The 12,208-nt window shown below is 49.9% G+C and overlaps 1 protein-coding gene across 1 annotated transcript in view; it reads left to right on the top strand.

Annotated features, from left to right (window-relative positions):
- The window catches only part of SFXN5 (sideroflexin 5), a 95,526-nt gene that overhangs the window by 20,238 nt on the left and 63,080 nt on the right, over positions 1-12,208 (top strand). The window contains exon 3 of the mRNA XM_068149421.1: positions 2,325-2,402. Within this exon, the coding sequence (XP_068005522.1) occupies positions 2,325-2,402 (78 nt within the window). The remainder of the gene's footprint in view (positions 1-2,324; positions 2,403-12,208) is intronic.

Raw genomic sequence — 12,208 nt, 5'->3', positions numbered from 1 at the left:
CATGTCTGTACAGGCTCTCCCCTTCTGCTGAGGAGCTGCTGTCCAGTGCAAGAGCTTACAAAGTCTGAAAGGCACCGGGGCTGCAGAGAACCTGGCGCTGCTGGTGTGAAGCCACTGGGGCTGGAGAGAGCCTGGCACTGCTGGTGTGAAGCCACTGGGGCTGGAGAGAGCCTGGCACTGCTGGTGTGAAGCCACTGGGGCTGGAGAGAGCCTGGCACTGCTGGTGTGAAGCCACTGGGGCTGGAGAGAGCCTGGCACTGCTGGTGTGAGCTCAGCCGGTGCAAAACCAGCCGTGGGTCCGCTCCCAACCCTCTGGCTCTGCAAAGTGAAGGAATTTCCACCAGTCCATATGTCTTGTGTGTTGAGTGTTTTAGGGACAATAGTCATGCATTAATTGCTGCTTTCAGGTTGGCATAACTGCTGGTGCTTCCAAGGAAACAACAAAGTACTCTTTGATGTTTGCATGAAAGGGAGCGAAGTAGTTTCCCTTCAAGGGATCCCACGGACACGAGCTGGTAATGAGCCTGGGGGCGCTCTCCTGATTTGCAGGGGGGTTGTGAGAGCAGAGCTTGCAGTGGCAGCAGGAGCCTTGAGACGAATACACTGAAACCACAGGGCTGTAGGTGAGCCACCAGCGTTCTGTGTGCTATTTGAGGCAAAATATTCTGCATTTAGGGAATGCTCTCCAGCACCAACGTTAGCAGTGCTGCCAGAAGGACTGAGCTAGTGCAGAAATGTCAGACCAAAGTCCACCTCACTCTCCTGGGTGGCAAATCACCTGCAGCAGGCTTTTGAAAATGAGTGATTTGTTGGGCTTCAAATATTTGGGAGCCTTTACTCACTGATCTGGTGCTTCCTGCAGGCTTGGATAAGCAGATTTAATCCCAGGGAAGCCACTCTTTATATCCTGACTTGTTCTTCTTTAGCTGTGTGTAGTCCAAGAATCTTTCTACCTCTCTACTTCTACCCTACCCATTTATTGCAATGTATGGAATAATATTTATTAGCACTCTAGCAAGCCCTTAATTCACTCTTCATCTGCTTTTGTCAAACACAGAACTGAAGTCACATTTTGAGTGACATTATCTTATCTTTCTTGAAAACATCTGCATTTGGGTAGTCGCTGATCTTCAAAATCCAGTGCCTGCTACATCTTTAGGTCATTAGAATCACAGAGTGGTCTGGCTTGGAAGGGACCTCCAAAGCTCATCCAGCTCATCATGACAGCCCTGCAGTCAGCAGGGACATCCTCCACTAGATCAGGTTGCCCACAGCCCTGTCAAGCCTCACCTTGAATATCTCCAGGGATGAGGCCTCAACTACCTCCCTGGGCAGCCTGTTGCAGTGTTCCACCACCCTCATGGTAAAGAACTTATTGGATCCTAATACACTCTTAAGGGAATGGAAGGTGTAAAAAGAAATGAAATCAATCTGTAGTATTGAGAGCTAATTTCTAACCTAAACCATCCTCTTTGCTTTATTTGAATAGACCCATCTCTCATCTGGACAATGACTGTATAGCCACTTCAGCCATTCCAGGGAGAGAGAGAAACACAGGAGAGTGACTTTTCTGTTTCATCTAAACTTTGCTTCAACTACAGAACTTGGTTGAATACTTCTAGACATGACTAACTGCCCTGGCAGTAAAGGAAGGATTCTGACAGGATGGTACCATGGGGCAGCAATGTGCCCTTGGGGCCAAGAGGGCCAATGGTATCTGGGGTGCAGCAAGAAAAGTGTGTTCTGCAGGGCTAGGGAGGTTCTCCTGCCCCTCTGCTCTGCCCTGGTGAGACAGCACCTGAAATACTGTGTCCAGTTTGGGAGTTCCCAGACCTAGAGAGACAGGGATCTCATGGAGAGAGTCCAACAGAGAGCTACAAGGGTGATCAGGGGACTTGAACATCTCTGCTATAAAGACTGAGTGAGCTGGGGCTGTTTGGAGAAGGCAGAGAGGGAATCTTATCAAGGTCTCTAAATATCTGAGGGGTGGGTGCCAAGATGAAGGTGCCAGGCTCTTTTTAGTGGTGCCCAGAAACAGGATAAGAAACAGCAGGTACAAGCTGGAACACAGGAGGTGCCACCTCAACATGAGGAGATACTACTTTGCTGAGGGTGACAGAGCCCTGGAGCAGGCTGCCCAGAGAGGTTGTGGAGTCTCCTCTGGAGACTTCCAAAGTCTGCATGGATGGATTCCTGTGTGGCCTGCCCTAGGTGACCCTGCTTTGGCAGGGGGCTTGGGCTGGAGGATTTCTTGAGGTCCCTTCCAACCCCTTCACTCCAGTGCAGGACAAGTGTTGCAGACCAGGCTGCTGTTCTGTTTGCAGAGTCGCCTGAAGGAAGCTGTGCAGCTGCTGGAGGATTACAAGCATGGGACTTTGCCCCCAGGAGTCACCAACAAGGAGGTAAGAGGAAAAAGCTCTTCTCTTGTGCCCTGTAGGTCAAATAACCTCTTTTATTACTTTTTTTCCCTGATCACCTGTGATAATTTCTTCTCAGGAAAGACAAATAGTCCTGATTTGAGCTAGACCAGAAGAAAGGAGCCTGGAGTCAAACCAAAGCTGCACTCTGCATCCCAACTACAGGACGTTCCACAGGGCTTTGCATCCACTCCTTACAAAGCCAGAGTTCAACCTTGCCTGCACCTCCAACAGGCAGCTGCTTTGAAGGAAAATAAAACACACCTTATGTGGTTTGAGCTAGGACAGAGCTAATTCTGCTCAGGGGTTTGACTTCTCAGCTCAGGCTCTGCTCACTGAGGCACTTTCTGCAGCTCAGGTCAGGGTTGCACAGCCAGGAGCTGCTCCTAGCAGGGAGAAGCTGATGGGGAGAGCTCCTGCCAAGGGCTGGGCTGCAGAAAGGCTCTGGCTGAGCCTTGCTCCTGGGCACACCAAGGGCCCTGCCACATCTTGTGTGCCTCCTTGGGGTGCAGGAAGTCAGAGGTGGCACCTGCAGGGAGGATCAGACAGGACAGGTGACCCTCAACTGACCAACAAGGGATTGCAGCCCATGGACACCATCTTCAGGAGAAAGCTGAGGCATCACCAGGTTCAAGCCTCTTCTTCAGTGGCTGTTGTCTGAGGACTCTGGCCCTTCTGCCTTCAGTCCCAATCTGTATGTTCCTGAGTCCACTTCCTGTCAGGGACTTCTCCAGTGCCTGCCCCCAGTGTCACTGGTGACAATGGTGACATCATTGCCATCAGGGCTTGGGTTGGATATTGGTTTGTATCTCTTTGTCTCTGTTTCATTGGATTGTTCTCATTTCCATCCCAGCTGTTTAGTTTCTTTCCTCCACCATTACTCTCTCTCCCTTACTCCCTTTCTCTTCCCTTTGGGAAGGTAGAGGGGTTCATAGAGAGCCTCTGGCACTGGTTGCTGGCTCAGCCCCTAACCTGGGACACAGCTGTGGCAGGTAAATAGAGAAAACTAAAATTCACATTCACTCAGCAAGTGGTAGGTGCTGTGCTGGGAGAGAGCCTTGGCTTCAGCAAGTATAAAGGGGAAAGCAGCTCTCCCTGTGTGATGTGTGGTAGAGGCATTGCTCTCCTGGTCCTTTGATGTCACTGCAAGCTTTCAACCACAATCTGATTACAGGGAGGGAAAAAAAAAACCAGAAACCAAGGCTGAGGGAAGGAGAAGAGCAGAGAATGATGCAGCAGCAGATGACTCAGTTCCCATCTGCCTGCAGGCAGATGAAATACAAGTCATTCACTGTGGCAAACCACACAGACTTTTGACCTACATTTTGGATTAGCCTAGTGCCAAACCTGGGATGTACCCAGGGTTCATTCAGAGTGGCACTGAGGGAGCAAACTGAAGCAGAGCCTTTCGTGTTGCCCTCAGCCATGAAGACACTGGCAGGAGGTGAACCTGGGGATGCAAGCTGGAGAGTTCTTAGTGTACAATGACCATGAGTCAGCTATGTGCCCTTGAGGTCTCCTGGGGTGTGTTTAGAAGAGTGTGGCCAGCAGGGCAAGGGAGGTTCTCCTCCTCCTCTACTCTGTCCTAGAGAGGTCACATCTGGAGTACTGGATCTATTTCTGTTCTTTCCATTCAAGACAGACAGGGAACTACTGGAGAGAGTCCAGCAGAGGCTACAAAGATGCTGAGGGGCCTGGAGCATCTCTGTGAGGAGGAAAGGCTGAGAGCCCTGGGGCTGTTGAGCCTGGAGAAGAGCAGCCCCAGAGAGGATCTGATCAATACTCAGCAAGAGCTAAAGGGCAGAGGGCAAGAGGATGTGGCCAGACTCTTTTCAGTGGTGCCCAGTGACAGGACAAAGGGCAACAGGTACAAAGCAGAACCCAGGAGGCTCTATCAGAACAGGAGGAAAAATGCATATTTGCTGTGAGATTACTGGAGCCCTGGAGCAGACTGCACAGCGAGGTGGGAGGTGCCCCATCCCTGGCACCATTCTAGGTCAGGCTGCTTGGGGCTCTGAGCACCCTGATGTAGTTGCAGACGTCCCTTCTGACTGCAGGGATATTGGACTAGGTGGTGCTGAAGTGTCCCTTCCAATCCAAACAAGTCTGTGGTCATTATAGCCATGGGCTTTCACTGAATGCTGGAGCTGTGGAGACATTAGGCACTGGGCACTTCACGTGGTGAGCAGCCATGCACTGCCCTTTCCTTCTCTGAGGTGGAGAGGAAGGTCTGGCAGTAAATGTGATGGAAACAGGGCTGTGGTTTCTGTCTCTGCAATGGCTGGAGGATGCTCTTAGTTTCTGCACTCAGAGCACTGGTTATTTTCTACCTCTGAAGGTGGAGGGGAGCATGTGGGGAGATCTGGGTAGCTGGCAAGCTTGCCAGTGCTGAATTCCATACGAATGTGCCAGATCTATCCAGCTGTAAGTGTCTCATTAATTACTGCTGCCTTTGCAGAACATACGTGCTGCTTGATTGCCTTGGGGGAGGGGAAGCTTCTCACTTGCATAGATATCACCCCAGATCTTCTCCTGCTGAACCAAAGGCACCTGGAGAATACAGTTTGGCTTTCCTCAAGCTGGCTCGGACCGTCAGCGTGGCCTTTCTGTGCACCACTGTCTGCAGGACGGCCTCTGGCTTCAAGGCAATAACAATTTGCAGTTGTTCTGGTGCTAATTTGGGAAAGGGACTCAGTGCAGCTCTGGAGAGGTGCCCACTTTGGAGCTTGTGAGCATGGGTTGATGTTGGAATTAAAGACTGAGCCATCTGATGTTTTACGTAGCTGGGAGCTGAGTGTGTCACACACACCTCTGATGCACTGCTGAAGTTGCCACGTGCTGGCAACAGACCAACAGATGGGAGGTGATTTGGTTTGGGGCTGATTTTCCTTCACCCCTCGTTGCCTGTGAACAAGGAATCTTGTGTTCATGGTGGGCAAGGAGTAGTGACTTGGCTCCTCTGGCCTGCTGATGCAGCTCTATCTGAGACAGGCTGATTTGCTCTCCTTCCACATCTAAAAGGCTGGGTGGAGCTTCTCATGAGAGCAGCACTCCACTTTGTCCTATTTAAGAGCTGATGGAGGTTTGATTGCTAGAGGCCCTTAGAGATGCAGAGGCTAAGCATTGCACCAGGCTCTCCAGGCATGGGCTGGGGATGGCATGTGTGTGTGTGTGTGTGTGAAGCCATGCCTGAATGGGCTGCGGAGCTCCATAATCAGAACTAAAGTCATTAGCACCTCGGAAGCCTTTAAAAATAGCACTTTGGGCAGAGTTTGAGCACATTAGCTTCTGCAGAACCCAACCCCCTCCCCCAAATATCAACTTTGAGATCCAGAAGACAGGTTGTTTTGACAGAGTTGTTTCACTAATCTCCTGCCTGATCCACTTTCGTGGTGCAGCGTGTTTGACAGTGCTCAAATCCCTGGGCTTTTTCCTCCTCCCCCCCTCCCCCCATTCATGGTTCTCATGAAGGATGGCAGGCAGGAACTTGAAAGCAGAACAGCAGCTCAGCACGCTCTATGTTGCTTGCTGAAATGGTTTCACCACATGAAAAATGGAAAACTTCAAAGCCTAAAGCTATGTAACGTCAAGTATCTCCTCCACACTTCTCGTCTTGACAGGGCTCTTGCAGAGGGAGGCTTTTCTCTTCCGCATTTTCCGAGCAGGTTTTTCAAAATGAGCTGCAGTGGAATGATTATGGAATATCTAAAGGATAAAAAACCCTCTGGAGAGCCAGGATCACAGGATGGTGGGGGTTGGAAGGGACCTCTAAAGCAGGGGCGCCCGCAGCAGCTTGCCCAGGATCACAGTGGCCAGGTGGGTTTGGAATCTCTCCAGAGAAGGAGGAGGCTTCGCAACCTCCCTGGGCAGCCTGCTCCAGGCCTCCAGCAGCCTCCTGTGACAATGCCAGCAATGAGCAGTGTGAGCAATCACAGTCTCACAGTATAACTAAGGTTGGAAATGACCTCCAGGATCATCGAGTCCAACCTATCAACACAGACCCCATGACTAGACCATGGCACCAAGTGCCACGTCCAATCTCCCCTTGAACGCCTCCAGGGATGGGGACTCCACCACCTCCCTGGGCAGCACATTCCAGTGACGAATGACTCTCTCAGTGAAGAACTTTCTCCTCACCTCGAGTCTAAACCTCCCCTGGCACAGCTTGAGATTGTGTCCTCTTGTTCTGGTGCTGGTTGCCTGGGAGAAGAGACCAACCCCTTCCTGGCTACAACCACCTTTCAGGTAGCTGCAGAGTCTGGCAGTGCAGGCCTAGAGCCTGCCATGGTGGTAGGTCATGCTCAGCATAAGAGCAGAGCCAGCTAGCAGTGTAGCAAAACAGTGCTGTGCCTGCAGTATGTAACTAAAACAGGACACTGGGAGCTATAAACACAGAAAGTTATCTTGGGACAGCAGGACATGCACCTGCATCAACAAACCTCGTGTGTCATTAGTAGTTAGACCAATAACCTATAATAGTGCAATGTGTGGTCACTCAGAGGGAACCAATGAAGCCATGCCAACAAGGCTCTCCGAGTTTATATCAGTTGTAGAAGCTCCCTTGCTACTCACTTCTGCTTTTCCTTTCCCTTCTTCTTCTATGCTTTACTTTACTGTGCTACACCTGCAGCATAGGCCTGCAATACTGGAACAATAAAGGAACAATACTCGATCATCTTGGTCAGCTGTATTGACTCCAGTCTCCATCCTCCATAGCCTCCCAGCGAAGAAGTTTCTCCTCATGTTCAGGTGGAACCTCCTGGGTCCCAGTTTGTGCCCGTTGCCCCTTGTCCTGTCACTGAGCACCAACACTGCCAACACCTACATCTATTCCACTTCCAGGACACTGACACTCATCCAGTAGCTCCTGTACTTGCTCTTGAACCGGAGTGACTTCCCTGCCTGGGAAAATGGCCACTACCTGAAGGAGGCCCAAACCTCTTTGTTGGGTGTCATTAGCAAATTATGAGGAATTGATCTGGGAGCTGCCAATAGCTGCTGATAGCTTTTCATAGTATCACAGTATCACTGAGGTTGGAAGAGACCTCAAAGATCATCGAGTCCAACCTGTCACCACAGACCTCATGACTAAACCATGGCACCAAGTGCCACATCCATCACTGACTCCATCACTGTTTTGACTCCACCACCATTTTGACTGAGGAACATTCACCTTTTTAGTTCCTCCACCAGAAAGCTGTTCAAACCCCATGATTTTTATCATAGGTGTAACCATTCATGTAGTCAGCAAACCAGAGGACAGCTGGCTGCTTGAGAAGTATTTCTGCAGTGCTGCATACTGAATCCTGCAGTCTCCACTTCTTCAGCTTAGCTTTGTTTACCCAAGCTTTTCATAGAGTCATAGGATTGTTTCGGTTGAAAAAAGATCTGTAAGATCATCAAGTCAAATCATTAACCCAACTTTACCAAGTCCACCACTAAACCATGTCCCTGAGCACCACATCTACACATTTAGGTTGGACATGAGGAACAATTTGTTCCCCAAAAGGGTTGTCAAGCCCTGGAACAGGCTGCTCAGAGCAGTTTGGAGTCACCATCCTTGAAAAGATTGAGGGGGGCTCCCCCAGTCCAGAGGGAGCCCACAGAGATGATCCAAGGGCTGGAAGCCCTCTGCTGTGAGGCCAGGCTGAGAGGGTTGGAGTTGTTCTGCCTGGAGAAGAGAAGGCTCTAGGGAGACCTTCTGGTGGCCTTTCAGTACTTAAAGGGTGATCAGAAAGCTGGGGACAGACTTTTTAGCAGGGCCTGTTGTGACAGGACAAGAGGTGATGGCTTGAAACTAAAAGAGGGAGATTTAGAGTAGACAGAAGGAAGAAATTGTTTACACTGAGGGTTGGGGGACCCTGGCCCAGGTTGCCCAGAGAGTTGGTAGATACCCCATCCCTGGAACCATTCCAGATCAGGTTGGACAGGACTGTGAGCAACCTGATGTAGTTCAAGCTGTCCCTGCTGACTGCAGGGGTGTTGGACTAGGCGACCCTTTAAAGGTCACTTCCAACTCAAGCTGTTCTCTGATTCTCTGCTTATGATCTGGTGGTGTGTATCCCCTTTCATCTCCCCATCCCAGAAGAAGCTTGAAAGTGGCAAGATCCTGAGAAGAAGAAGAAGGAAACCAAAGGGATGTGTAGGATTGATGTTGCTGGGAGCAACTGGTTCAGTTGTCACTGCTGCCCTGTCTTTTCCTGCTCCGTAGCCACTAACATCTTGTTGCCTTTCTACGAGGATTCCTCCTCTTGACCATCCGTTCTCTGCTGCTCATTTAAGTGGTCTCTCATTATACCTCAGCAACATTTTTAGCTTGTGTTCCTTGCAGTCAAGGGGGAGATGTGCTAAAGGTCCTGCTGCTGAAGGCAGTTTTCATGACGGCTTCCACTGGTGGCTCCCGGGGTTGGCAGGATCCAGCCCCGCGCGCGGCGCTCCGGTGGCTGGTGCGAGCTGCGAGTGGGTAGGTGAAAATGACACAGACAAGTGCACTGGGAGCCAATTTGCAGCAGAAGGTATAGACTGTAACATATCCAATTCTAAACAGGGCAGGCAATTCCCCAAACTGCCTCCTGGAGGGAATCTCCACTGGAGTAAAAAGGTTTCATTTGAGGGAATGGTTTCTGCTATAACAAACAAGGGCTGTAAAAATATCAGCCCGATAAACAAGGATGAAGAGGCAGCTTGGTTGCAAGAGGACCTTTCTTCTAGCTCAGGAGTGTTGGGGCTGAGGTTGGAGCCTCAAACCAAAGGATTTTACCAACTGCAAGGCATAATGATGTGGCTTTTGTCCTCTTTTTTTTTTGGGTCTCCTTTCACTAATTTGTAGCATTGCATCTGTGTCCTCTTGTGTGTGTGTGAGTCCCTTTCCCAACCTGTCCAACAGACCAGCACAGATTGGAGGAACAGATTGAAGCTGGCATGTCAGCAGTGGTAGAAGCTAAAGAGAAGCAGCACTCAGTGGCTATCAGCTATGGAGAGACTGAAATCACAGGCTCACAGGATGTTAGGGCTTGGAAGGGACCTCCGGAGATCATCGAGTCCAACCCCCCTGCCAGAGCAGGACCAGAGACTCTAGCTCCTGGAAATCACTCCCAGCTCACAACACAGCTGCTTTTTGCTGGCTGATTCTTTTCTTTCTGCTCAGTGCTGCAGAAATGTGCATGGCTGAAGAACCCCTTTGAACATCAAGATGCAGACAACTCGTGCCCCATAACCTGCCTTTGAAGGTATCAGTGCTGGGGAGAGTTCGTTGTGGACTTCAGGCTGCTCTACTTCTTCAGTTTTTACCCCTGAACACTTCATATTTTGATTTTTCTTAGCTAGAATCCCCTGCAGTCATTCCATGCTGGAACTGTTCTACTGGCAGGCCAAACAAAATGTGTCCTTTCTGTTGTCTGCTTCAAAATTGGGGTAGAAATTAGCTGCTAAGCCCTCATCTTAATATTGCTGCTTAATATCACTGTTCATTAGCCTAATATGGCTCCAAATATTGAACAGCAGTAGCCTAAGGCTGTTCAATATTTGGAGCCATATTAAGCTGATGAACAAGTTAGGGTCAGAGCCCTGATGTTCCCCATTTGTAGATTTCATACCACCCTGCCCTAAAACACTTAATATCTAAGGAAGAATTAGAATGCAGGCAAAGAAATGTGGTGATGAAGGTTCCTAGACCTCTTCTACCTCCCCTCCGTCCCTCCTGTCCTGATCTCAGGCATGCACCCCAGAATCTCCCTATGGTCCTGCCAGCAGAGAGAGGTAAAGAGCCACCAAATAGCAGAAGTGTCTGAGGGTGCTTGGTGTGTGCTGAATGAAGGTTGTCAGGAGTGAGTGATGCTTCTTTTTTCTTTCTGGGGTTTGGTTTTTTTTTCCTCCATGCAAGGTTTTTTTCTTTTTTAATGCCAAGAAGAGGCTTAAGGACTTGTCTGGTGAATTAGATGCAGCCCTCATAGCTCTGCATCTTGTGGAGATGACTCCATCCTTCAAAGTGCACCCACAATAGGGATGGGTGCCTATTAAATTCCTCATTGCCTCTCACATCAGATCATTCCCCTGGTGTGCAAACTTGTTCTGTGCCCAGAATATTGCCAGGGAAAGCGTGATGCCATGGCAGCATGAGCTGATGGAAGTCAGCACTGCCATGTCTCTGCCTCCTCTCCTCCTGCCCATGTGTTCCCACCTCCCTGCTGGCTTGCCCCTGGCACAGCTGGTTCTGAGAGCTGATCTTAATAAAAACTCAACTTCTCTTTCCCCCTTCCCCAAATGTCTGATTTTATGAACAGCTCACTGTGTGCTCTGTGTTGTCTGTGGCATGAGGGGCTGGGGGGCACACCTGGGATGGGGAGGGCTGATGGGGCTGTGGTGCCATGAACTATTCCAGCTTGATTTGCTGAAGGTGGGAGAAGTCTGTGATGGAGCTAGAAAATTCCAACAGGGCTATGAAGATGCTGAGGGGACTGGGAACATCTCTGTGAGGAGGAAAGGCTGAGAGACCTGGGGCTGGTTAGCCTGGAGAAGAGCAGCCCCAGAGAGGATGTCTGAAAGGTGGGGGGCACGTGGATGAGGCCAGAGCCTGTTCAGCGGTGCCCGGTGACAGGACAAGGGCGAATGAGCACAAACTGGAATGCAGGAGGTTCTGTCTGAGCAGGAGAAAAAATTTCTTAGCTGTGAGGGTGCCAGAGCCCTGGGGCAGGCTGCCCAGAGAGGCTGTGTAGTCTATGGAGAGATGCCAAACCCACCTGGACATAGCAATCCTGGGCAACCTGCTGTGGGTGTCCCTGCTCTAGCAGGGGGCTTGCACTGGATGATTCCCAGAAGTCCCTTCCAACCCCTACTGTTCTGTGTAATTAATCCAGGTTTCATAGACCTAATCATCTTGAGCTGTGGATATTTTGCTGACTAAAAATCCTTGCAGGTCCAAGACACCAGGTGTTCATATTTGTGATCCATCCAGATCTCGCTGTTTGTAGGATCTTAGGCTAATTCAGGCTGGAGGGGACCTCAGAAAGATCAGCTAGTCCTGCTCAAGTGTGTAAATGTAACTGCTGGGATGCTCTCTGTTCATTTGCCCGTGTGTTGGCTTACCCATGCATGACTGTCAGTGGGAAAACAAGACAGCAATGAGACAACTCTGTTGCCCTGTTCTGTGGCCTTAGAAACTCCATCCTGAAAGCTGCACCCCTTCAACCTAAGCGGGTAGTTAAATGCCCACCCCCCCAAAAAAAACCCCAACAACCTAAGGGGATGTTTGGAGGGGAAAATATAGTTAAAAACCCCAAAGGAATGATCCGTAGTGAGAGGAAAAATGCAGCTCTTTGAAATTGTCCCTTGGAGACAGACATTTGCTATTCTCCAGCCAGCCCCTGCCTGCGAGCGTTGGCGGAGCATGAACCGTGGTGTGTCAGTTGTGACTTCTCACTCCTCAGCCTTTCCAAATGCGGTTTTTGGCAACTTGCTGTTTTGAAACTGTTTCATTTCTTCCCCATTAGTATCAGTGAAGTGAAAAGAGGCTCACCAGCTTAATGGGCATATATTTATTACTGTGTTCCTCCTTCAATCATCTTAGCAGCGGGAAGAGCCGCTCCTGCTGTCCCAGACACAGCAGAGAACAATGAATCCATCAGAGTCTAAACAGCATCCCTTTTGGAGAATAATGGCTTTTCCTAACAGTGTTGATGAAGAGCGAAGAGGTCCATTTGCAGTAAACTGTACTTTTTTTTCCCCCCTCTGGTCTCTTGCAGGATACAATAAAACCTAGAGATCTGGGTTGTCCTGCTGCTTCCTTTCCTTCT

This window comes from Melanerpes formicivorus, unplaced genomic scaffold (assembly GCF_026170545.1).
Source record: "Melanerpes formicivorus ecotype bairdi unplaced genomic scaffold, bMelFor1.0.p_v2 SCAF_18, whole genome shotgun sequence".
Classification (NCBI taxonomy): domain Eukaryota; kingdom Metazoa; phylum Chordata; class Aves; order Piciformes; family Picidae; genus Melanerpes; species Melanerpes formicivorus.
Note: the sequence above shows the minus strand (reverse complement) of the source record. Positions and strands in the feature narration are given on the sequence as shown.